The sequence below is a fragment of the Bombyx mandarina genome, chromosome A1 (genome assembly GCF_030267445.1).
Source record: "Bombyx mandarina strain Sakado chromosome A1, ASM3026744v2".
NCBI lineage: Eukaryota > Metazoa > Arthropoda > Insecta > Lepidoptera > Bombycidae > Bombyx > Bombyx mandarina.
Genome location: NC_143234.1, coordinates 1,486,258 through 1,510,694, shown reverse-complemented (window position 1 = coordinate 1,510,694; position 24,437 = coordinate 1,486,258). Strand labels below are relative to the sequence as shown.

The following is a 24,437-nucleotide window of genomic DNA, read 5'->3' as shown; positions in this document are numbered from 1 at the left end:
AAACAAAATAAACTTTCGCATTTCTACTACTACACCAATCATACCCTAATGAATATATTACTTCATAATACTTTGTAATATTCCTAGTATGGATTTAGGTTTTTTTGTATATATTTTGATTGATATGGAAGAATGAGGTCACGGCTTAACCGATTTGGAATGGCACCGGGGCTCACGCTGCAGCCACCTTGAAATGTAACGTCGAAGTCTCATTTGTATTAGAATGAAGGTAATTGAATAAAAATAGGCAAGGTATGGTGATATGATACAAATTTGCTCAGAACATGGTCTACCTGTTAATAGACGTTTGAAGTCGTCGTCGCCTAAAGGATAACACGTCCGGTGCATTCGTGTTGAGCGATGCACCGGTGTTCGAACCTCGCAGGCGGGTGCCAATTTATCTAATGAAATATGTACTTAACAAATGTTCACGATTGACTTCCAAGGTGAAAGAATAACATCGTATAATAAAAATCAAACCCACAAAATTATAATTTGCGTAATTACTGGTGGCTATACTTGAGACCTTAGAACTTATATCTCAAGGTGGGTGGCGCATTTACGTTATAGATGTCTATGGGCTCCAGTAACCACTTAACACCAGGTGGGCTGTGAGCTCGCCTTAAGCAATAAAAAAAAGACGTTCATGTTTTCGCAGGAGAGTATTTTGTCAAGGCAGTACCATCCCTTCCACCAGCCTCCGATGCAGCCCCCTCCTAGGAAGAAATAAAACAACATTCTACGTGCCGATGCAGGATTCCCTTTTCACCCTGTATGGACTGAAATCCGTACAGAGTTTTTTTGTCGACCTGGTTTCGGGTGAAGCCGGGCTTTTAGGGCGAGCGCCCTGCGCCCTGGGAGTTTAGTAACGAAATATTTTTGTAAATAAAATTATGTTATAGAAAACGCTTTAGATGCTTGAGAATGAATATTTTGTATTGTATTTATAAATATTGAATTTTGAAATGGTTTTGATTCGTTTTTTTTTTTTTTTAAATGAAAGAAATAAAACGTATGAATGATTTTATTTTAAGATGAAGAAATAGATTATATATTATACACGGCATCGTGCCTTAAGATAGGTATTAAAGAAATATATTCAATTATGTATATTAACAAAAAAATATGTGCCAAATCATACGACGCCTTAAATTTTAATGAAATATTTTTTGTACGAATAATATTTATTCTTATAAAAAAGGAAATAAAATTACTTATTTATATACCATATTTAATATAAAAATATTCGATTTTACGGCATTTGGTTGAAATTGTAGAAATTTTTCCGAAAAATAAAGGAGAAATCTTAATATTATGTTTTAAATATGCCTTTTGAATACACAATAATGAATTTGAATAAGAATTTGCTTAACCTTGAGGTATAAGAGATATAGTATTTTTTCTAGAATATATTATGTAATTTTTCGAGTATGTTCTAGTCATATTGTTGCTTGCTTGTTTTATATATTATATAAATATTAACATATGGAAAATTTGTATTTTGTATGAGAAAATATACCTGTTATTGTGAATAAATTTGTTAACTGAAATTAGTTTTTATTGTTATGTATCTAATATACAGAATTGATTGTTTGAGAAAGAATATATTGAATTCGGTTCATTTGAAAATACGTCATTTTATTAACTGAGACAGGATCTACCAACGTGAGGGGGTTGATGCGCCTGCTGTTTTCATCAAAATGATCAGGCGTAGGCTTTTCTTGAGTGATGCAATGACGCGTCAACGTATTAATGCACATCCTGACTATACTCTAGTCCAATTACGAAAAAACGAATCCGTATGGAACATTTTTATATTATTTATGTATTGCATAGATGGGTGGACGAGTTCATAGTCCGCATGGTGTGAAGTGTTTTTTTTTTTTATATAATGCACATCCCGTTTTCCCCTGACTTTGTCACAGCTCTTAGAAGTGGTTATGTGAATTAATGTCATATTTATTATCTGTTTACCTAGAGTTTTTGATTTAAATTTTTATTTCCAAAGTTAGTACATTTCGTGAAGTTACACTGTTTTTAACAATAAGTCCCCATGCTTACCAGGCCATATTATTCCTAATAAGGTGGAAGCATGGGTCAGGCTTCCTTATTACGTTTTATTGTGCGTTCGGCTATTTTTGTTGCATACTTCGACAGAATGTCCCTTTTTCTTTTTTTCTCGCATAATGTGGCTTATGCTGCTTAGGCTCAGCCCCATCTGGAACTCCTCCTCCAACTCGCACCTCTCGACCCCAAAAACAGGGCATTCCAGAAGTATGTGTGGGACAGACTCCAGGCAATGAAACCAGGCAGAGGTCATAATCCGGCTTCGTTTTTCTTTTTAGAGCCGCTTCTTTGGCCAGGTGATCGGCGCGCTCATTCCCTTCCAGTCCAGCGTGTGCCTTTATCCAGAACAAGGATATATCTTTGCCCTGGGATAAAGCCATGTCGAGGTTCGCTCTGGCTTCCACTGCTAAGGCATGGAGGGCGGTGTTAAGTGGTTACCGGAGCTTGTTTAGGGCAATCCTAAACATAAAATTTTATATAATTGTTTTTAAATACGAGAACAGACTAATAAGTATGGCAACACAGTTAGTTGCCGTTTGCATAAAAATTCTGATCGTACGTGCACGTGTTGTACGTCAAGAAATAAAACTCCTTCGATCTGAATCTAGATTTTATTGAAGTTAGCACAAAACTACAGTCCGCGCTCTAAACACAGCCCATAGACATCTACAACGTAAATGCCGCCACCTAACTTAAGATATGAGTTCTAAGGTCTTAGTATAGTTACAACGGCTGCCTCATCCTTCAAACCGAAACGCATTACTGCTTTACGGCAGAAATAGGCAGGATATTGGTGTGCGCTTGCCAGTACACTCACATTAAGACACGTGTTTGAAGTTTCAATTATATTTCTGAAAGCCCGCCCTCTCCTGCAAACTGGAATGCAAGGCTGGATTGTGGCAGACATTGACTTAATGGTTGCACTTACAGGTATTCACATTAGCCCTAGCACCAGGAAATACGTAAATTTATGCAAAATATTGCGATTTTACTTTTAATATACGACATTATTGAATAGTGGAAGTCATTCGTGAGCATTGTCTTAAATACATTTTTCCTCAATTCATTTTTATTACTTAGGGTATGAATAATGGTAGAACTTCTTGATGTCCGTGATACACCGATTTTTTTTCCTACCTAACTGATAGCTTTGAGAGGCTATTTCAGCGTAACCTTAACTAGTAGGTGAGCTCACGGGGCTTAAACCTGACGATGTTGCTAACTAACACGAACCCTAGCAAGAGCCGTGCTTCGCAGAATCTACCACCGGATCGGAAATGCGATCCACTGAGACGATCCGGCAAGAAACTCAGTATCCTGTGTCTGTGGGTTAATTTACTCGTCGAGCCCTTCGACGTTCGACGAGAACGATGACTGGTGCTTGAGGTACCTAAAAGCACCGTTAGTGGATCGGAAACATACACCGAACATCTTTTCCTGAAAACTGCGACTGGAAAACTTTATTAATAAAACCAGATTTCTATTTTTTTCGGTTTATTTTATAGATCGGTGACAATTTTACATTGGCGTTATAGAATTGTATGCTATAGCTCGATTATAATCTGTAAGTGTAAAGTGATCGGTGAGTTTGAAAGCGAACCAGAAAGAACATATAAATTAATCAGTAGCTTGTTTAAAAATTCCAGCCCATTTATCGTATAATTCAAAATTTTGTTCATTTACCAACGAACCTAATTTTTTATTGCGCATTTCACTGGCATCGCTCTTATTATCTTGATTAATTTTACCATCTTCGATCGCGTTATTGGGATTTTCATTTAAATCTGTTGTATCAGCTTTAAGCGTTCCTAAAGTTTCATCTGGATAGTCAATCAGGCTTATTTTGGGACACCCAGTCGTCCTATAGCTTTCGTCGTTAACACTTTCTCTATTTTTCCGATTTTTCTCTTCTTTGGTTATAATCTCTTTAGTACTTTGTATATCTGCATTCTTTGATAAAACTTCTATGTCATCTTTTAACTGCTTTATCAAAGTTTCCAATTCGTTTAGATGCTTATCGAAGTTTTTTGAAGATTCAATCTGTTGTTCTACAGTCGATTCCACACTCAACGTTCTTGTATTAGCGCACTCACCAAATTCTTGACAAAATTTATCCCTGACTTTCTCTATCATAGTATCTATTTTGTTGTTGATTACGGTTTTCAGTATTCTATCCATGGTCACTCTAAGTACCGTTGCTTTCGTTTTTTGCACTCTTCGATTTTCTGTTTCCTCAGCTGTTCTTCGCAAGGGTCGTATTTTGGTGGAGGTGGGGGTAAAGGATTAGGAGCACAACCAGGCCAGGGTAGATCAGGGTGTGCCGCAACTGCATCCAAAATAGCATCGCATCTCTCTGTAGTCGTTTTCTCCGGTTGCACGACACATACTATAGGTTCATTTGCACTTGGAGGTACGGGTGGATTCTTAATTTTTTCTATACAAATTGCAACGCAGGGGGCTGGCGGAGGCGGCTGTTCTACAGGAATCCTTGGACATATTTTGATACCAGCTTTTTCCTTTTGTTTTATTCGTTGCAAGGTGCAAGGGTTTGGTGGAGGTGGCTCAGGTACTGGTTCGACATTGCAGATTTTCGTGGGTAAGTTTGTTATAGGTATGCTCTTACATTTTTGTGAAATGTGATCGGACATGGTTAGTTGTCATGATTTGAATTTTGAATGACGTTGTTACTTTGAATTTCGTTGAAGTTTTGTGCAAGAAGATTGCGCAAATCAAAAGGAGTTGAGGATTTTTAAACAAAAATTATACTTAATATGGTACATAACGTTTTCATAAAAAATCTCAAAGTGGTTTTGTTTTAAATGTCACAAGACTATTGGACAGAAATTAATTGCTTTAGTGTTTTAGTAGATGAATAGGAACATATTGTGGTAATTATGGTCTACATTTTTGGGCCATATAACATTTTAAAACATATATCGTAGCCGGATATAAGTATTTTTATCAGTTTCTGGTATCCACAATACAAGGAAACCTAAATTGGGCCGGTTATTATATATTTACTATTTAACTGAATCTTTGAACGTGATATTTATCTACTTTAAAGCGTCGGATTGAATTGAATCTTCACACATTTATAGACGACTGATACAAAAATTTAGTATAATTGTCGATATCCTCATAAGGATCTTCAGGATTATCGACGAGACAAGCGGTTAAGTCACCGCCAATTGTACTTTTTTGTGTTTAATGTATCGCACTGTTTATTTGTTTTTTTGGTGTACAATAAAGAATACTCTAGATTCTCTCTCTTAAGTCGTAGCGTTTCGTGTCACGTACTAAAGCACCTACTGCCTTCCTTGATTATGATAACCGTTTCACAGATTTTTCATGGAAGTGAAGTTCTTCTAAAGCTAATGGGTCTAGCAGTTAAAGATTAATGGTTAATTAGGTTTATAAATATGCTGCACAGTTCCCGCCAGGTCATTTAAAACAAGAAAAAAACTTTGAAATAACTGATTTTATTCAGGGGTATCGCATGAATCAACTTTTTCTTTTTCTGTAACGGGGTTCTTGATTCGCTGCACACACAATGGGGGGTCCGAACAGGGGCGCCTCTTTGTAAGGTCCGTATTGCAGGCGAGCGCGTCGCACGGATGTGGTGGATCCTCTTTGGCGCAGGATGTAACGTTGATGAATTTTCCTGGTAGACATTTTGCTAAAAGTATCACATTTCTTTATTCACCTACATAAGGCAACAGTTACTAGTGAATATAATTTGAAAGGCGGGTCTGGTTATGTATAATATATACTCCTCTATGAATGAAATTATAGTTGTTTGCTTGAGACTTCTATTTTGTTTTAAGAAGCCTATTTCTTTATTTTGATAAAGAATTTGAATAATTTCAATAATTAACAATTGAAGTATTAAGGAAATCACGATAGGTACCTAATGCTTTTGGTATTGTTTCGACAAAGTGGCGTCTGCTACCATTTAAAACAACAATGATGAACATTGCAATACGCCTATGAATAACTTCAGGGATAATTCCTTTGTAAAGACCATTAGACCTCTATGGCCCATCAGGGTTTGTTAAGTAACTCACTTATTTCACCAGCATGTGCAGGATTCTTCAACTTCTCCACGCACAGAGAGGGCGTAGGGCATTCTCCCTCTTCTTGTTTCAAAGGATCACAGGGTACAATCGGGTCACACGGGTGAGGCGGTTCGGCTTTCACACAAGATTTGACGTCGATTTTTGCAACGTTTTTAGTCATTTTGCTGTTTCTGTCAATTTTATGCTTAAAAGTTAGATTGTCTGTACAACTTAACAATTTTATTTGTAAAAATGTCAATTGAAGTTGACTGCTTTGAACCCGAAAGAGGCAAGGTGCGGCGGAAGCTCGAGCGCGGAAGCTTCAATCTCGGCGGGCCGTGGTCGAGGAGTAGTCTAACCTGATGGACCTCGCCTACGCGCGACGGATCGCATCTGAGGATGTCTCATCTTCCGGGCGACGCGGTTGCGGTTGCGGTCAGCGGTACGGGTCATGTAGTCGTCGTTGACGTATTGTGAAAGAGTAACCCGGACGGCGGTGTATCGCGTTCCCACTCGCCACGTTGGGCTTGATCCAGCGGGGCTTCCCGGAATATTAGAGGTGCGATCCGAGCGGCCTGACGGTGGCCGCCGTACCGCGGAGACCGGAATCGTTGGTCGTTGATGATCGGCTCTAGCGTACTTGTGTAGTAGTATTGGTAGTAAAGATACGATTTGCCCTACTTTACTGGTGGTAGGACCTCTTGTGAGTCCGCACGGGTAGGTACTACACCACCGATTTCTGCCGTGAAGCAGTAATGCCTTTCGGATTGAAGGGTGGGGCTGCCGTTGTAACCATACTGAGGACTTAGAACTTATATCTCAAAGTGGGTGGCGCATTTACGCTGTAGATGTCCATGGGCTCCAGTAACCACTTAACACCAGGTGGGCTGTGACCTCGTACACTCATCTAAGCAATAAAAACAAATATCAGTACCTAAATGAAAGAATATATTTAATCATGTATAAATAATATTACGTTCATCGGTGTCTATCTTCTTGATTTTTCTGGTCAGAACAAGCGCAGGAGTCGTGGTTGCGGTCTTCAGTCATCAGAGGCTTCCCATCCTGGAGTTTCTGGACTGTAACTGGACCCAGGCACGGTTGACACTTGTTCTTTTGAGTTTTACAATTTTGGGTGCAAGAATTATTATTGTCTGACATTTTGTGAAATCTACAGTTCCATTTTCCGATGAGGCATGCGGTTTTGATGGCGGTTCTGTTCTGTCAGTGTATTTTTCGAATTACATTTTTATGACAATTATTGTTTGGAAGAGAATTCGAAAAGAGTATTCATTAGGAAGTCAAAATGCAATAGAAACTGTATGTTTGGATTGAATACATAAATACCTTCTAACTTCCAAGGTAAAGGATAACATCGTATAATAAAGATAAAATTATAATTTGCATAATTTCTGGTAGTAGGTTCTCTTATGAGTCCGCACGGGTAGGTACCACCACCCTTACTATTTCCGTCGTGAAGCAGTAACGCGTTTCGGTTTGAAGGGTGGGGCAGCCGTTGTAACTATACTAAGACCTCAGAACTCATATCTCAAGGTGGGTGTTTAACGTGTCTGTGTCTAAGGGTGTCCCATGTATGCTGATATTACATGAGGCCCAGTCGCGTCACTCCCCAAAAGGTGGTCTATGGGTCGAGAGACACGGGGCCGAGTCGCACCACTTCTAGACACGTCACCACCGGTAGACAACCGGTGAACAGGAGACTCTGTGAGGAGGATCTCAGGGCGCCACCACTTATAGCTCTGGGAGATTCACACAAATAAATGAAAATAATTACAATATAACAAAGTTGTGTTTATTCTATTTAAATAACACGGATACAATTGTTATACTAGTTCACAAAGATTAAATTAGTGGTCAGGTACAATGTTACATGTGTGTCGGTAGGTATGCCGAACACACGAGAAAGTTATCAAAGAAAATTAGATTAAAATTAAATTACTAGAAACAATGACGGTTTCACCAATTTAACAAAAAGACGATGAAAGGTTCACGGGATCGCTTCCCAGCAACTGGGGTTGCTGGATCCGAGCAAGGTTGTGTATGCAAGTGTGTTCTTGGTCTACCGTAGTCAAGTACTCTTTCTTGGATCGCCTAGCCAGATCACCTCGCTTCCGGCAGCGTCCACGCAGAAAGGTACTGCGGGATCGTGAAGGTGATCTAAAGGTCTCTCTCCACACCCTAACTGATGTACATATAATGTACCAGTTATTAGGACCTACACGATAAGACATAGTGATGTTAGCTTCTAATTAGTTATAGTTTGTGGACACAGTTTGGAGAATAAATTATGAAACACTTACCCTGGTTTAATACAAGACAACAAGGAACTATTTAATTGACTCAGGTAAATGCGTAAGAAAACTTTCACTGCAGCTCGAGAGATGTTGATCGAAAAAGGACTCTGGCAAAGTGAGTTGTCCTTTTATAGCAATAGTCTGACTGTTCTCGAAGATTCTGCCTGATAGTGCTGTGCTAATCTCTCACCTTCGAACTATAGACAAGATCGCACAGTCACGTCATGCAGCGTCGAGTGAGAGAACTACTTAGTGTTTTAAAATTATTTTATTTCTCCACACTGCGCCACGTATACGCTAGATGGCGTGCGTTAATTTAAAAAAAAAATTAATTCAATTTTTCTAGCGTTACAGGTAGGTAGGAGATATTTATGTTGCAGATGTCTATGGCCTCCGGTAACCACTTAACACCTTTTGAGCTTCTCCACCAATCTATACAATAATAAATAATAATAAAACATGAGTTCCGATTTAATTCTCCAATGTCCAATGTAACTTATGGTTCTTTTTTGACTGAAATAGCCCCCTTAATTATGCTAACCCATGTAGCCTCACGCACAGTTCTGATACCACAAATTATGGGAAATTTATTGTGTTTTTGCTGAAAATGACTTTGTGCTTTAAATGTGCATTGGGTTTGTATACAATTTGTAGCGGTTAGCTACCATAGAACACATGATACTTGACAGAAGCTTGAATCTCCCTAACGACATTTTCAGAATAAGCTTTGAATAACAACATATGGATTGTCAGTCTACCGAGTAATTATATTCACCCGGCTGAAGATTTCCAAAAAACTATTTGAATAATTAAACATCGACTCCGGTTTTAGGCCTTGTCGTACCTATGAAGCTACGAAGCAATCCACATTCCGACTAGCAATGCGTTAGGGTAACTGTGACTACAAACCAACGGAGCTGATATCTCTTCCTACCTATGCTTCGACGCAGTCGGCATGAATTGCGAGAAAGCCGTAACACAATTGATTCTTTGATGATATTTTTTTTATTGCTTAGATGGGTGGACGAGCTCACAGCCCACCTGGTGTTAAGTGGTTACTGAAGCCCATAGACATCTACGACGTAAATGCAAAACCCACCTTGAGATCTAAGGTCTCAAGTATAGTTACAACGGCTGCCCCACCCTTCAAACCGAAACGCATTACTGCTTCACGGCAGAAATAGGCAGGGCGGTGGTATCTACCCGCGCGGCCTCACAAGAGGCCACTAGTAATAATTTATAAATTGGGATAACTGCGACTACAAACTAATGGAACTGATCCCTTCCTACCTATGTAGTTGGCATGAAATGTAAGAAAGCCGTAACACAATTAATTCTTTGATGATATCTTAAGGCTGGATGTAGGTAGGCTACGCAGACAATGTGGCGTGTCTTGGGGTGGCTTTTGTCTAGCAATTGACTTTTGTATGTTGATGATGATGATAAAGTTGGATCCATCATCTATTTACACCGTCATCGTTTACAACCAAAGAGCAAAGAAAGGTCTTGTTTCGGCCGGGATAGCTTCGGAGTCACCGTCTTCAATACGTATAATTAAATGTAAACGTCCATCAAATTATAACCTCAAAAGCCCCTCAAAGACTCGAACCAATCTGTTGTTACTGTGCGGTCTCCTAATAACATTTGCATAATGTCCTCGGTCACGGCCTAGTGGCTTCCATAAAGCAACCCGGCGCATTAAGAGCCACATTAAAAGTATACTGGATGATAACTGGAAGATCATGATTCGCAAATGGCTGTGTGAAGGTCGCGGTGCTTGCGGTGCAAGCTCCTAACATATTAAGCACATAAATTCATGTTTAAATTTCTAATTTTTTTTATATAAAAAAGTTATTGGTTTTCTAATCTGCTAGCTACACATAAATGTTTACATCTTCTTACAAGTTGTTTGTTTGTTTTATAGGATTCATTTCTATGATGCGGTTTATGTTGTGTGTATTCAAAATTTTAATACCAAGACCAAATGTTGTTTTGATATCTATATATTAATACGTGAAGCAAAAACTTTGTATCCCTTTTTACGAAAATTGCGCGGACGGAGGAGTATGAAAATTTCCACACTTATAAAGAATATAGAGAAGAATTGCATAATGCTAATATTTTTTTTAAATAATGCATAAAAGATACATTAATGTACCTAGTCAGGTCATAAATTCTGACACATGTTTAATGTAAAATAATTGAAACAAGTTTATTCATTATGTAACCATTCATATACCAAAATGAACTTAACAAAACATAGATTCTTATGACACTAAAGTTTATTCAAAATTACCTCCGTGATTTGAATACAGGCCTTCAATCTGCGCGGCCAGTCGTCTATCGCAGCACGAACGAGGTCCATGTCAATATCGGCGGCTGCCTTAATCAAGGATGTCTTGAGTGACTCCAAATTGGGATGAGGCTTTGAGCACGCCGTTTCCTCCAAGTGTTGCCATATCTTGTAATCTAACGGATTCAAATCTGGACTGGAGGAGGGCCAGTCTTCGTGCCGGATGAAGTCGATTTCACGCGCCGCCAGCCAGTCTTGTGTGCTCTTCGCTCTATGAGCTGGCGCCGAATCTTGTTGGAATACCCAGTGCCTGTTATTGAACATGGTATGAGAAACAGGTTCCACAAGGTTCGTCAGGACTGTATTTTGATACACAATTGCATTCGTTTTTACACCTTTCTCACAAAAATGTACCTCTGTTAAGCCCCAATAAGAAACCCCCAACCATACCATGAGCGAGGATGGAAAATGACCTCGTTGGACACGCGGAATACGGTTGCTCACTACTGTGTGCGTACACCTTATCATTTTGTTTGTTGTAGCTCTCTTCTACGGTAAAAAATTTTTCATCCGAAAAAAGAATTTCCCGATATTTTTTTCCCGCGTACCGCTTCAACAAAGCGCGGCATCTCTTCAGTCTCAGGTCCATTAGACGAGCATTCAAACGATGTCCTGTTTTTCTTCGATATGCCCGAAGCCCTAAGTCTCATTTAACACCCTTTTCACCGTGGTTCTGCTTAACCCCATCTGAAGAGCCAACAGTTTCTGCTTACGTTTGGGATTTCTTTGAATTCGCGCCTTCACAGCTTTTATCACTGCTGGAGTCCTAAAAGACCGAGGGCGACCACTTCTTGACCTGTCATCTACACTAGAGTCTTCATTGTATCGTTTGATGGTACGATAAACGAATCTTTTGGTTATATTCAAAATTTTCAGCATGTTAAAATTTTGAATTGGCGCGTAACCGCAACGATGCAACGCAATAACTGCAACACGGTCTTCTTTAAGCGTCCACTCCATATTTAAAAATGAGTAAAATTCTAAAAGTATACATTTTTATTTTCATGAACAAATCGAAATTCCAATTCAATAAACTTTTTTGTGGCCAGCATTCTAAAAGAAAAGTTTTTACTCTGTGACAATACTTATGACCTGACTAGGTATGTATAATGTAATATAATGTATTTGACGCACACACGCATGCATACTATTTATTGTCAAACTTTTGTTCTTGACGTCTGTTGTCAAATTGAGAATAGATTAAATATTGTTTGTCTTTGTTAATTTTTTTTTTACTGTAGTCTTGGCGAAATTTGTGATTATAGAAGTATAAAATACAATCATAATAGTGTACAAACTAACAATTTTCAATTAGTTATAGTCGAATTTCGACTACTGCGGGACCTCTAGTTAAATGTTAAAAGGCTATCAATACAACTAACTTAAACAAAATAAATATAATATTTATAATATTTTGATAATGAATCTTTAAAATAATCTTTTATTTTTAAACCCTGTCGGTTATCTGAACAATAATTTACATTACACATGTATTTGTATTGTTTTAGTAGAAAAGTTTAATTATATCTACTAGTTAATTTATATTCTGCGGTGTAGATGATTCTTTTTTGGATATAGCTTTTTTTATTGGTTAGATGGGTGGACGAGCTCACAGCCCACCTGGTGTTAAGTGGTTACTGGAGCCCATAGACATCTACAACGTAAATGCGCCACCCACCTTGAGATATAAGTTCTAAGGTCTCAGTATAGTTACAACGGCTGCCCCACCCTTCAAACTGAAACGCATTAATGCTTCACGGCAGAAATAAGCAAGGCGGCGGTGCCTACCCGCGCGGACTCACAAGTGGTCCTACCACCAGTAATTACGCAAATTATAATTTTGCGGGTTTGATTTTTATTACACGATGTTATTCCTTCACCGTGGAAGTCAATCGTGAACATTTGTTGAGTACGTATTTCATTAGAAAAATTGGTACCCGCCTGAGATTCGAACAACGGTGCACACGAATGCACCGGACGTCTTATACTTTAGGCCACGACGACACTTCTCTCCAACTCCATCCAATTTTCATCCAAATCTATCCAATCCTGATATTTGTATCAGATCATCAGCTCTCCGTTGTTTTGGTCTACCAAAAATTCTGTTTGTTGTTCTTGATTGTATCTTCCCAGCTCCTAGTTTCTAAAGTCAAAAGTCAGTAATTAAAGAAATAAAACGAACATGACCTCACAAAATTGCCTAAAATATTTACAGAACTGTCCAAAATTCAAGTTAAATGTACTCAAGTCAAAAGCCGAGTCTATCTCCGGTTCAGTTTAATTTAATTCAGCACAGTTTTTAGGAAGATCCCACGGGAATGGAATAATGATGAGGCTCCCGACGAATTACTTAAAAGGACAGCTCTCTGCATTGTCTCGACGCGGTCTGACCCAGAAACTTACGGCTTGTGTTCATTTAAAAATATTATTAATTAGGTGCTAAAGATAATTAGTAGGTATTTACTGTTGAGTTGAGTTGTCTGTGAAGTTTTTTGTACACCACATCTGGTATATAGCTAAGCGGCTACCTTTTAGCCGCTTAGATTGTTGATGATACCGATTTTACGAAGACCTTGGAGTCACTCGTTTGCGGGGAGATTTTAATGTCCTCTGTATTTTGTAACGTATGTTTCATGGAGGATGAAGAATTGAGAAATTTGTTCACCAAGAATTTTGCTGCAGACCGTTTCCGGAAACAATTCTTATCACGTACCCGGCTCTAGAGTTAACCCAGATTCATAGTTTTTATTCAGAAGCGTTTTCCTTTAAGAGGCATTTGCGAAATGCCTTTGACTGTAGGTTTTGATGAGTGTCTGGTCTAGCATTGTCTCAAGCATTTCTTTAGAGCACTGTCCAAGCGATATTTGGATAGCTATAGTGACGGCTTTTGTCACGTATTGCTAATTGCTAAAAAACCAAAGTGATGATTGTGGATCGAACCTTGAACTAACGGGAACGCTGAACCTTGACATTGTGAGCGACTTCGTCTACGTTGGGTCTAACATTAATAACACAGGATCATGCGACAAAGAGATAAGGAGACGTATAGGGGTGGCCAAAAATGCAATGTCCCAGCTGCATAAGATATGGAGAGACCGTAACATCACGCGAAAAACTAAAACCAAATTGGTGAGTTCGCTAGTTTTCTCCATATTCAGTTATGGCGCGGAGACTTGGACAATGAAGAAGGCCGACAGAGACCGAATAGACGCTTTTGAAATGTGGTGCTGGAGAAAAATGCTACAGATTCCATGGACCGCCTTTCACACCAACGTGTCTATTCTGAGAGAGCTTCATATCAAAACCAGACTTTCCACTATATGCCTTCGTAGGGTGCTGGTATTCTTCGGACATATTGCTCGTAAAGAGGGTCACAACCTAGAACAGCTGATGGTGACAGGAAAGGTAGATGGCAAACGTCCCAGAGGACGTAGTCCCACGAGATGGTCGGACCAAATACGATCTTCTCTAAATATCAACTTCCACAATGCCCTTCATGAAGCTAAGGATCGCAGCAGATGGAGGGAAATCCTAGAAAGGAGAAACTGATGCAGCGGAGGAGTCACGACCCTCAGTAATGAGGAAAACGACGCGAGGAGGAGGAGGAGGCTAATTGCTAATTATTGAAAATGTTAAGATTATGAATAGTTTAAATTTTTAGGCTTAAATTTTAAGTTTTTTTAAGTTTAGTTTAAATTTTTATTGTAAATAATTATAAAACCGACTTCAACGATTGTTTGCTTCGAAATTTCAATATGATAATATCCGTTTATAAATAATTCTGAGATCCACATGAATATTATATTAAGTTGGTGAAACATGCAGCTCTGCGAAGTTGGACGAAAACTTTTTATTGCCAAAGTTGGTTGAAGCTGGAGCGCTTGATGCAAAACTAAAAGATGTGCTGATGAAGTTTTTTAATCAGAAAACGCTTACAGAATATTGAGTGAGCATCGAAGCTTTTTTTTGTATTTCATTGTAGTTTCTGATGTATTTTGAATAAGTGAAATAAATAATACTTTACTAAATGTCTACCTCAGTGATAAAAAACCTTTCCTTTTTATTTTTCAAACACTATCCCTATCTTGCCAAGCTCACAACGATTTTTCGTGGTTTAGGTTTACTGGTAACATTGCGTCATCGTGGCTAAAATAATAAGATGTCTGGTATTCTCGTATTAAGCGATGCTACTATATCGGTTTTCAAACCCGCACCGATTGTTCTAATGAAATAGGTATTTAACTCAATTTAACGAATGACTTCCACGATGGGCATCGTGTAATTAGCATAATACCCGAAAATTACAGAATTAACTTTTATATGTAAACTAGCTGACCCGGCAAACTTTGTTTTGCCAGATTCCTAGGGAATTTCTAGTGTAGAAAAAAAAAACTTATTGTAAGTGTGTAAGGATGTGGTAAATGAGTAAAAAAAGAGGCATGTAGTGCTGTGAATGATAAGGGAATAAAAAATAACAAAACCTCATACAACCACATAATCGTCACCCCGATGGAAGTTAAAGACTTGATCAAAGACCTACGTCCTCGCAAGGCTCCCGGTTCCGACGGTATATCCAACCGTGTTATTAAACTTCTACCCGTCCAACTCATCGTGATGTTGGCATCTATTTTCAATGCCGCTATGGCGAACTGTATCTTTCCCGCGGTGTGGAAACAAGCGGACGTTATCGGCATACATAAACCCGGTAAACCAAAAAATCATCCGACGAGCTACCGCCCGATTAGCCTCCTCATGTCTCTAGGCAAACTGTATGAGCGTCTGCTCTACAAACGCCTCAGAGACTTTGTCTCATCCAAGGGCATTCTCATCGATGAACAATTCGGATTCCGTACAAATCACTCATGCGTTCAACAGGTGCACCGCCTCACGGAGCACATTCTTGTGGGGCTTAATCGACCAAAACCTTTATACACGGGAGCTCTCTTCTTTCTCTTCTTCGACGCCGCCAAAGCGTTCGACAAAGTCTGGCACAACGGTTTGATTTTCAAACTATTCAACATGGGCGTGCCGGATAGTCTCGTGCTCATCATACGGGACTTCTTGTCGAACCGCTCTTTTCGATATCGAGTCGAGGGAAGCCGCTCCTCCCCACGACCTCTCACAGCTGGAGTCCCGCAAGGCTCTGTCCTCTCACCCCTCCTATTTAGTTTATTCGTTAACGATATTTCCCGGTCGCCGCCGACCCATTTAGCTTTATTCGCCGACGACACGACTGTTTACTATTCCAGTAGAAACAAGTCCCTAATCGCGAAGATGCTTCAGAGCGCAGCCCTAGCCCTAGGACAGTGGTTCCGAAAATGGCGCATAGATGTCAACCCAACGAAAAGTACTGCGGTGCTATTTCAGAGGGGAAGCTCCACACGGATTTCCTCCCGGATTAGGAGCAGGAATCTCACACCCCCGATTACTCTCTTGAGACAACCCATACCCTGGGCCAGGAAGGTCAAGTACCTGGGCGTTACCCTGGATGCATCGATGACATTCCGCCCGCATATAAAATCAGTCCGTGACCGTGCCGCGTTTATTCTCGGTAGACTCTACCCCATGATCTGTAAGCGGAGTAAAATGTCCCTTCGGAACAAGGTGACACTTTACAAAACTTGCATAAGGCCCGTCATGACTTACGCGAGTATGGTGTTCGCTCACGCGGCCCGCACACACATAGACACCCTCCAATCTCTACAATCCCGCTTTTGCAGGTTAGCCGTCGGAGCTCCGTGGTTCGTGAGGAACGTTGACCTACACGACGACCTGGGCCTCGAATCTATCCAGGAATACATGAAGTCAGCGTCGGAACGGTACTTCGATAAGGCTATGCGTCATGATAATCGCCTTATCGTTGCCGCCGCTGACTACTCCCCGAATCCTGATCACGCAGGAGCCAGTCACCGTCGACGCCCTAGACACGTCCTTACGGATCCTTCAGATCCAATAACCTTTGCATTAGACGCCTTCAGCTCTAACACTAGGAGCAGGCTTAGGGACCCCGGTAACCGTACTCGTCGAACTCGACAAAGAGTTCGCCGTGCAACCTAACCCATGAATCAGCTCGCTGAGTTTCTCGCCGGATCTTCTCAGCGGGTCGCGATTCCGATCCGGTAGTAGATTAATTCGCGAGGCAGCTGCTCTTGAGCTGTTAGGACTCCTTCGGAGGCACTCGGGTAGCTGTTAGCAAATCCCACTCCTCCTGGCTGAGCCTTTGCTCGCCCACCTGTCCTGGTGAAACTGGAAAGGCCTCCGGGCCAACAGTAATACTTCAATCATAAAAAAAAAAAAAAACAACCACATAATGCCTCATTATAACAAAAAAAAAATTGTCCAAAAAATAAATAAAAAATGTTAGGGATGGACAACCGTTATCACTTAGGAGTATGAAAAATAGACAGTACCCGATTCTTAGACCTGCTGAATAAGCACATAAAATTTCATAAAAATCGGTCAAACCGTTTCAGAGGAGTATGGTAACTAAGATTGTGACACGAGAAATTTAATAAATAAGATTACTACAACTATACAATTTGGACGGGGTCTTTGGGTGACGACATTCATGTTGTGAGCTATGCTGGTCCGGGTAACGTGTAACCATGAATGTATTGAAAAATATTATTCTCTCATCAACTATTTCTAATTGTAAATTTCGCTTTTGACTATCATCCTCTTTAATAATTCACTACTGGTCGATTGTATTTAAATGAAATATAAACTTATTAAAGTTTAAGTTCCAGTCCAAAGCACACACGACGAGAATTCACTAATTAAGTCTGATCCTGTCTTAGAATACAAATTTTATTCGCAGGGTGTTCTTGCATATTGTATTCTTTAACACTTTGGCTGCGGCAAGTAATATCTTCATCTGAAGCGGCGACAGTTCGAATGCGCCCCCAACGGTATTTCCACCAGCCCGTGGTAGGTCTTTCTTGACCCATCAGCATTAGAGTAAAGTAACATGATTTGCAAAAACATACTGCATACAATTTATAGTATTGTTACGGGGGTGAGAGTAACGCCATCTATCGTCAAATAGCAGAACAGAATATTAAAAGAACTGGTAAAGTCGAGAGCGCTTGAGAAGTGTAACGCGATCTATTATCAAATAGCGGAAACACTTATCAAAACGACTGGCCTTACCGAGAATATTCTCGATAATTCTAGGGATGTCGTATCGAATATAAAAGCGTTGTAGAGATGTCACGAAGGCAGTTAGTAATCGGATCTACTCGAAGCGAAACAACGAATGGATCCCCTGAAGCGAAGCGGAAGAAGCGAATTAATTAGTACGAATCAAGTAGTAGCGAATTAAGTAAAGTACTCTGTCGGTGTCCTGAGTGTTAAATAAAGTTTTAATTTGTACTGCGGTGGCAGTTTTATTTACCCCGAAGCCCAGGGCGTAACAGTATATAGTTGTCGGTGTCGAAATCTTACAAATACCTGAAATAATCGGTCTGAACCAGCGAGAGGGACATAGTTCTCTTCTACTGGTGTTAGGACCGCTTGTGAGTCCGCACGGGTATGTACCACCGCCCTGCCTATAACGTGCCTGTGTCTAAGGGTGCCCCTGGTATGCCGATGTTACATGAGGCTCAGTCGCGTCACTCCCCAAAAGGTGGTCTATGGGTCGAGAGACACGGGGCCGAGTCGCACCACTTCAAGACACGTCACCACCGGTAGACAACCGGTGAACAGGAGAATCGTTGAGGAGGATCTCAGGGCGCCACCACTTACCGCTCTGGGAGACTAACACCAATAAATAAAAACAATTGTAAATAACAATGTTCTGTTTATTCCACAGAAATATTAAGGTTAAAATTATTACAATAGTTTACAAAGTTCTAGTGAGTGGTCAGGTACAACGTTACAGGTGTGTCGGTAGGTATACCGAACACACGAGAAAGTTACACAAAGAAAATTAATTTAATTAGTTAAAAAGAAACGATGAAGGCATCAGCGATTTAAATTAGTTAAGAAGAAACAATAAAGGCTTCACCAGATCGCTTCCCAGCAACCGGGGTTACTGAATCCGAGCAAGGCTGTGAATGCGGGTGTGTTCTTAGTCTACCGTTGTCAAGTATCCTTTCTTGGATCGCCTTGCCAGAGCACCTCGCTTCCGGCAGAGTCCACACAGAAAGGTACTGCGGGATCTTGAAGGTGAACTGAAGGTCACTCTCCGCACCCTAACTATTGTACATATTATGTACCAGTTACTAGGACCCTGGTTTATTACACGACACCAAGGAACTATTCAATTGACTTTGGCAAATGCTTAAGAATACTATCACCTCGCAGCTCGAGAGATGTTGACAGAAAAAGGACTTGGACAAAGTGACTTGTCCTTTTATAGTAATTGTCTGTCGGTTCTCGAAGATTCTGCATATTTCTGCCGTGAAGCAGTAATGCGTTTCGGTTTGAAGGGCGGGGCAGCCGTTGTAACTATACTTAAGACCTTAGAACTTATATCTCAAGGTGGGTGGCGCATTTACATTGTAGATGTCTATGGGCTCCAGTGACCACTTAACACCAGGTGGGCTGTGAGCTCGTTCACCAATATAAGCAATTAAAAAAAATTACCCCGAAGCCCAGCGCGTAACAGTATATAGTGGTCGGTGTCGAACTCTCACTCAACACCTGCAATAATCGGTCTAAGCCAGCGAGAGGGACACAGTTCTGCTCGGGTAGCTGTTAGCAAATCCCACCCCTCCTGGCTGAGCCTTTGCTCGCCCACCTGTCCTGGTGAAACTGGAAAGGCCTCCGGGCCACCAGTAATCCTTCAATCATAAAAAAAAGAGACACAGTTCTCTTCATCCGTACCAGCTGTTAGTACCGCAGCCGGCCGATATGGACCGGTTCCGCAGTGAAGGTGTTAAGTTCATTGCCGCCTTTTTTTAAAAAAAGTCAACAAATTCGACTGTTTAAAAACTTCATAATGTTTCTTTTTTTTATAGCTTTGATAGTTGGACGAGCTCACAGCCCACCTGGTGTTAAGTGGTTACTGGAGCCCATAGACATCTACAACGTAAATGCACCACCCACCTTGAGATATAAGTTCTAAGATCTCAGTATAGTTACAACGGCTGCCTTACCCTTCAGACCGAAAAGCATTACTGCTTCATGGCAGAAATAGGCAGGGCGATGGTACCTACCCGCGCGGACTCACAAGAAGTCCTACCACCAGTAAAACAAACGTAACAAAATCTATACTGTTACTAGTTGACCCGGCAGACTTCGTAGTGCCTCAATCGAGAAATAAAAGACCTAAAACTTTTGTATAAAATAAACTTAAAACAAACAAAAGGAATCCGTTCGACGGGGGACATACCAAACTGAAACCAAAATTGTTATTTTTATTTAATTCCGAGCGTTTTCATATTTATCTACCTTTTAAACCTTCTCTGGACTTCCACAAATAATTCAAGACCAAAATTAGCCAAATCGGTCCAACCGTTCTCGAGTTTTAGCGAGACTAACGAACAGCAAATCGTTTTTATCTATACTATCATAGATTATACACTTAATATATTAGAGATATACTATTATTAGAAAAACCAACATAAAATGTGCGTTACGTTAAATATTTGATTACAAAGTTGAAAGCAAATTACACCTTTTTACGAATAGAAATATAATTTATCGATTTAAAAACAAATACATTGACAGCTCAGCAATAAATACGCCATAATTAATTGGATTGGATTAAAAACTTTAAATATAATTCGCTATTACGTGATAGGAAACAATTAGGATTCGTCTATGTGCCGACAATAAGTAGGGCGTGGCAGCCCTGTTTTTCATACCCATATACTTCAGTATTTAATGTTTTGCATTCGTGTTGTTTTTATATTGGCGTAGAACGAAGCGTACTCTAGTTATTGATGACGCTGTAATGCATTTATAACGAATTAATTCTTTGGCTATCTGTCCACAATAACAGAGGCGTGGCAGCCCTGTTTTTCATAACCATATACTTCAGTATTTAATGTTTTACATTCGTGTTGATTTTGTATTGGCGTAAAACGAAGCGTAGGTACTCTAGTCATTGATGACACTGTAATGCATTTATTACGAATTAATTCTTTGGCTATCTGTCCACAATAACAGGGGCGTGGCAGCCCTGGTTTTCGTTAACGATGCATTCATTAAAGCGTAACGCAGACGCCTTTAAATAAATACAACCGAAAGAAAACTTCTTTGTTTACCTTTTAAACGTCAAGGACTTTGAAAAGATTGTAGGAATAACAGGCTCGGGAGGGGATATTGCAGAGGCGGCAGCGGACAATACTATCTCAAGCACGTGGCGGGTAGTCATCATAGAACACAAGATATTTGACAGATGCCTGAATCTCGCTTACGACATTTTAAAGATAAGCTTGCATATATACAAGATCCGAACAACAGCATTCGAGCCCACTGAGTTTCTAACCGGGTCGTCTCAGTGGGTCGCGTTTCCGATCCGGTGGTAGATTCTGCGAAGCACTGCTCTTGCTAGGGTTAGTGCTAGCAACTCCCCCAGGTTAGAGCCCCGAGAGCTCACCTACTAGTACGGTGAAACTGATATGGTCTCTCAAAACCATCAGCTTAGGTAGGAAAAAAAAAATTAGACTATTCTGGTGAACATATAAAAATAGACAGATTTGCTTATGGAAAACTATAAAATAGCAAAGCCGAGATTAATCCACGAAATTGGTTTTAATTATGTCTGCAACTCGTGAATACCAAAGAAGCTGCTAATGAGAAATTTGACACAAGAAGTAATACTTCAAAACCGGTGTAGTAATTGAAGTGTGTGACTCGATCGAGCAATGTCTCTCAGCTTCTGCAGCTCTAAGAGTAACCTGAGTAACATTTTAAATGGTATTTAAGAGAATTCCTAGTTTAATGTTTACTAGTTTTTTTTTTTTTTTAAACACGCCACGTTAACTGGTCCCGTGATAAGTTCGTAAAGAACTTGTGTTGCAGGTACCAGATAACGGAAATAAATATAAGATTTTTATTATACACATACATAATAATATATTTAATATACATCCATAACCCTTGAAAAGACATTTATATTTATCATACAAATATCTTCCCTAGGCGGGATTCGAACCCGCGACCCCCTTGTGTAGTGACCGTATCACTTACCAATGCACCAGACGGCCGTGGTCCCGCGGTAGTCGAAATTCGACTATAATTAGTTGAAATTATAAGTTTGAACATTATTATGGTTCTATTGTCAAAGACTATTATTTTACTTCTATAATCACAGATTTCGCCAATACTACATTATAGACAAACAATATCAATCTATTCTCAATTTGACTTAAAACAATAACAAAAGTTTGACAATAAACGAAGAGTATATATGTGTGTGTCAAATACGTGGTATTGTGTCATGTTTCTTTTATTGATTTAATGTATTATTGAGGTATGATCTAAAAAAAATTTAGCATTCTGCACTCCCTCTCTATATTCTCTATAAGTGTGGAAAATTTCATACTCCTCCGTCCGCGCAATTTTCGTAAAAAGGGGTACAAAGTTTTTGCCTCACGTATTATTATAAAGACTAAAGGTCCCGCAGTAGTCGAAATTCGACTATAATTAATTGGAATTGTAAGTTTGTGAAGTATTATGATTGTATTTTATACTTCACAAATTTCGCCAAGACTACACTATAAAAAAATATTACCAAAGGCAAACAATATTTAATCTATTCTCAATTTGACAACATACGCCAAGAACAAAAGTTTGACAATAAATAGTATGCATGCGTGTGTGCGTCAAATACATGGTATGTAGTGTGTGTAATGTTTTCTTTAATGATTTAATGTATCTTTTGGGCATTATTTAAAAAAAATATTAGCATTGTGCACTTCTTCTCTACATTCTCCATAAGTGTGGGAAATTTCATACTCCTCCGTCTGCAAAATTTTCGTAAAAAGGGGTACAAAGTTTTTGCTTCACGTATTAATATATAGATGCTTCCATAGATACGCTAGCTTACGTAACAAAATCGCTCGCTTCCGCACCAAGGCTGCACTACATCATCCGCGAGTCCGCGACCGCGCCTTCGTTAAGGGAATATTTTTCAGGAAATTGCCTTGCCCTCCCCTCTCTCCTCCCGCGTACATCTTGAATAATTCCGTTTTAGACGTCAGTTCAAAGGATCAGCTGAAAAAAAAAATGTCACTCGAAATAACTAGCAAAACAGATTCTCGTCGTTTTAATGAAAAATACTTAGATTTTGCTTTCTTTAAAACTACGTATAATTTAAATGGTGAATAGATAATATTCGCTGTTGCCTTACTTACCTCCGTGTAATGAAGAACGATGATTACACATTACGTATGTTAAATAGAGGCTAATTTTTGGGCGAATACTCTTTTCAGCATTTCGTAGGAATTAACCGGATTTTGACATACGGAAATGAGATTCATGAGTTTCAGGTTCAGTGGTAAAATGAAGTAAACCTCACTAAAATTAAATAAAGTTCCCCTCCACGGTGTTTCCCAAGCGCTGTCTTGTCTTTCTTCAAACGAGGCTTGTGGATAGTACCCAACGGTAGGCAGCGGCTTGGCTCTGCCCCTGGCATAGCTGAGGTCCATGAGCGACGGTAACCACTCACCATCAGGTGGGCCGTATGCTCATCTGCCTACAAGGGTAATCAAAAAAGCATGTCGTAAGCATTGCATGTACATATATGAGCGACACAAACTTAGTATCAGTGAGTCCTTTGTTCAAAAGTATGAATGAACATCCAATCTATCAATCAATGTATTTCTAAAAGTACGTGACATTTTTAAATAAAAAAAATCAGTTAATTTCAACTATTATTATTGTTATTTTGTGATCGTTGGTAAATTATTTCGTGTTACATTGGTAACGATTAATTGTTTTTTTTTCGACTAAATAGTAATTTTATTTAAGAGCGGGCAACACCGATTAGAGTAGCATTAGTAATGGCGGGCAAACGTCAAGTTATTCCATTCTCTTGTTGACATCGGTCACACGCAGCCGTCATACACAAACCCATTGTCTGTAAATCATTAATATTATTGTAATCACTGATTGTTTTAGTAATTTTAGCGTCTGTATAATCAAAATAGTGAAAAGTCTACACTATAGTCTGTATATAACTATTTATGAAGTTCAATATTTCGTGCTGACGTTTTTTTTTATGCGGCCCACCTGATGATGAGTGGTTACCGTCGCCCATGGGCTTTAGCAATGCCAGGGGCAGAGCCAAGCCGCTGCTTACCGTTAAGTACTCTCCACAAGCCTCGTTTGAAGAAGGATATGTCATAGCGCTCGGAAAACACCGTGCCAAAACATCCAAAGCCGGATGGTGCGTGGCAAAAAATATCTCTGGAAGCGCACTATGGATCAACGCAATGGCTTCAGGTAGTATGGATGAACTCTACTACGGTGGCGGGCGGTGCGATGATAAAAACGAGGTGATGGTATCATCTCAAACAATTCATCAGAGCATTCCTGACGTGTTCGAGAATCAACAATCGTATGCGAAGTCTCGGCCCCGAACGCCTCGATAAATGTATATAAGTACTAGCGACCCGCCCTCGCTTCGCTTCGGAAACATTAAAACACACATGGAACCAAAAAAATAAAATATTTTTTTTTTTAAAAAAGTAGCCT

At 39.7% G+C, this 24,437-nt stretch overlaps 3 protein-coding genes across 7 annotated transcripts in view; 1 reads left to right on the top strand and 2 right to left on the bottom strand.

Moving 5' to 3' along the window:
* Positions 1–1,550, top strand: part of LOC114239650 (muscle calcium channel subunit alpha-1) — a 70,097-nt gene extending 68,547 nt beyond the window's left edge. For all 5 annotated transcript variants that reach the window (XM_028169955.2, XM_089739914.1, XM_089739912.1 and 2 more), the window contains one exon: positions 659–1,550. In XM_028169955.2, the coding sequence (XP_028025756.2) occupies positions 659–730 (72 nt within the window). In that variant the 3' untranslated portion in view covers positions 731–1,550. The remainder of the gene's footprint in view (positions 1–658) is intronic.
* A 2,697-nt stretch (positions 1,551–4,247) lies between these two features.
* Positions 4,248–4,715, bottom strand: LOC114239535 (uncharacterized). Its single transcript, XM_028169747.2, has one exon. It carries the CDS (start codon positions 4,713–4,715, stop codon positions 4,248–4,250), a length of 468 nt encoding a protein of 155 aa, XP_028025548.2.
* Positions 4,716–5,536: 821 nt separating this feature from the next.
* On the bottom strand, positions 5,537–6,329 carry LOC114239611 (uncharacterized). Its single transcript, XM_028169902.2, has 2 exons — positions 6,132–6,329; positions 5,537–5,743 (listed from the first exon to the last, which is right to left on the bottom strand). Exons 1-2 carry the CDS (start codon positions 6,301–6,303, stop codon positions 5,547–5,549), a joined length of 369 nt encoding a protein of 122 aa, XP_028025703.2. The 5' UTR covers positions 6,304–6,329; the 3' UTR covers positions 5,537–5,546.
* Positions 6,330–24,437: the final 18,108 nt, after the last annotated feature.

What these genes read in the sequence shown, in the direction of transcription:
- LOC114239611 (XM_028169902.2), bottom strand. Translation starts at nt 6,303, where the DNA reads ATGACTAAAAACGTTGCAAAAATCGACGTCAAATCTTGTGTGAAAGCC. An exon ending in TGCACATGCTGGTGAAATAA is followed by an intron (nt 5,744 to 6,131) that starts GTGAGTTACTTA and finishes TGATACTTTTAG; the next exon opens with CAAAATGTCTACCAGGAAAA.
- LOC114239535 (XM_028169747.2), bottom strand. Translation starts at nt 4,715, where the DNA reads ATGTCCGATCACATTTCACAAAAATGTAAGAGCATACCTATAACAAAC.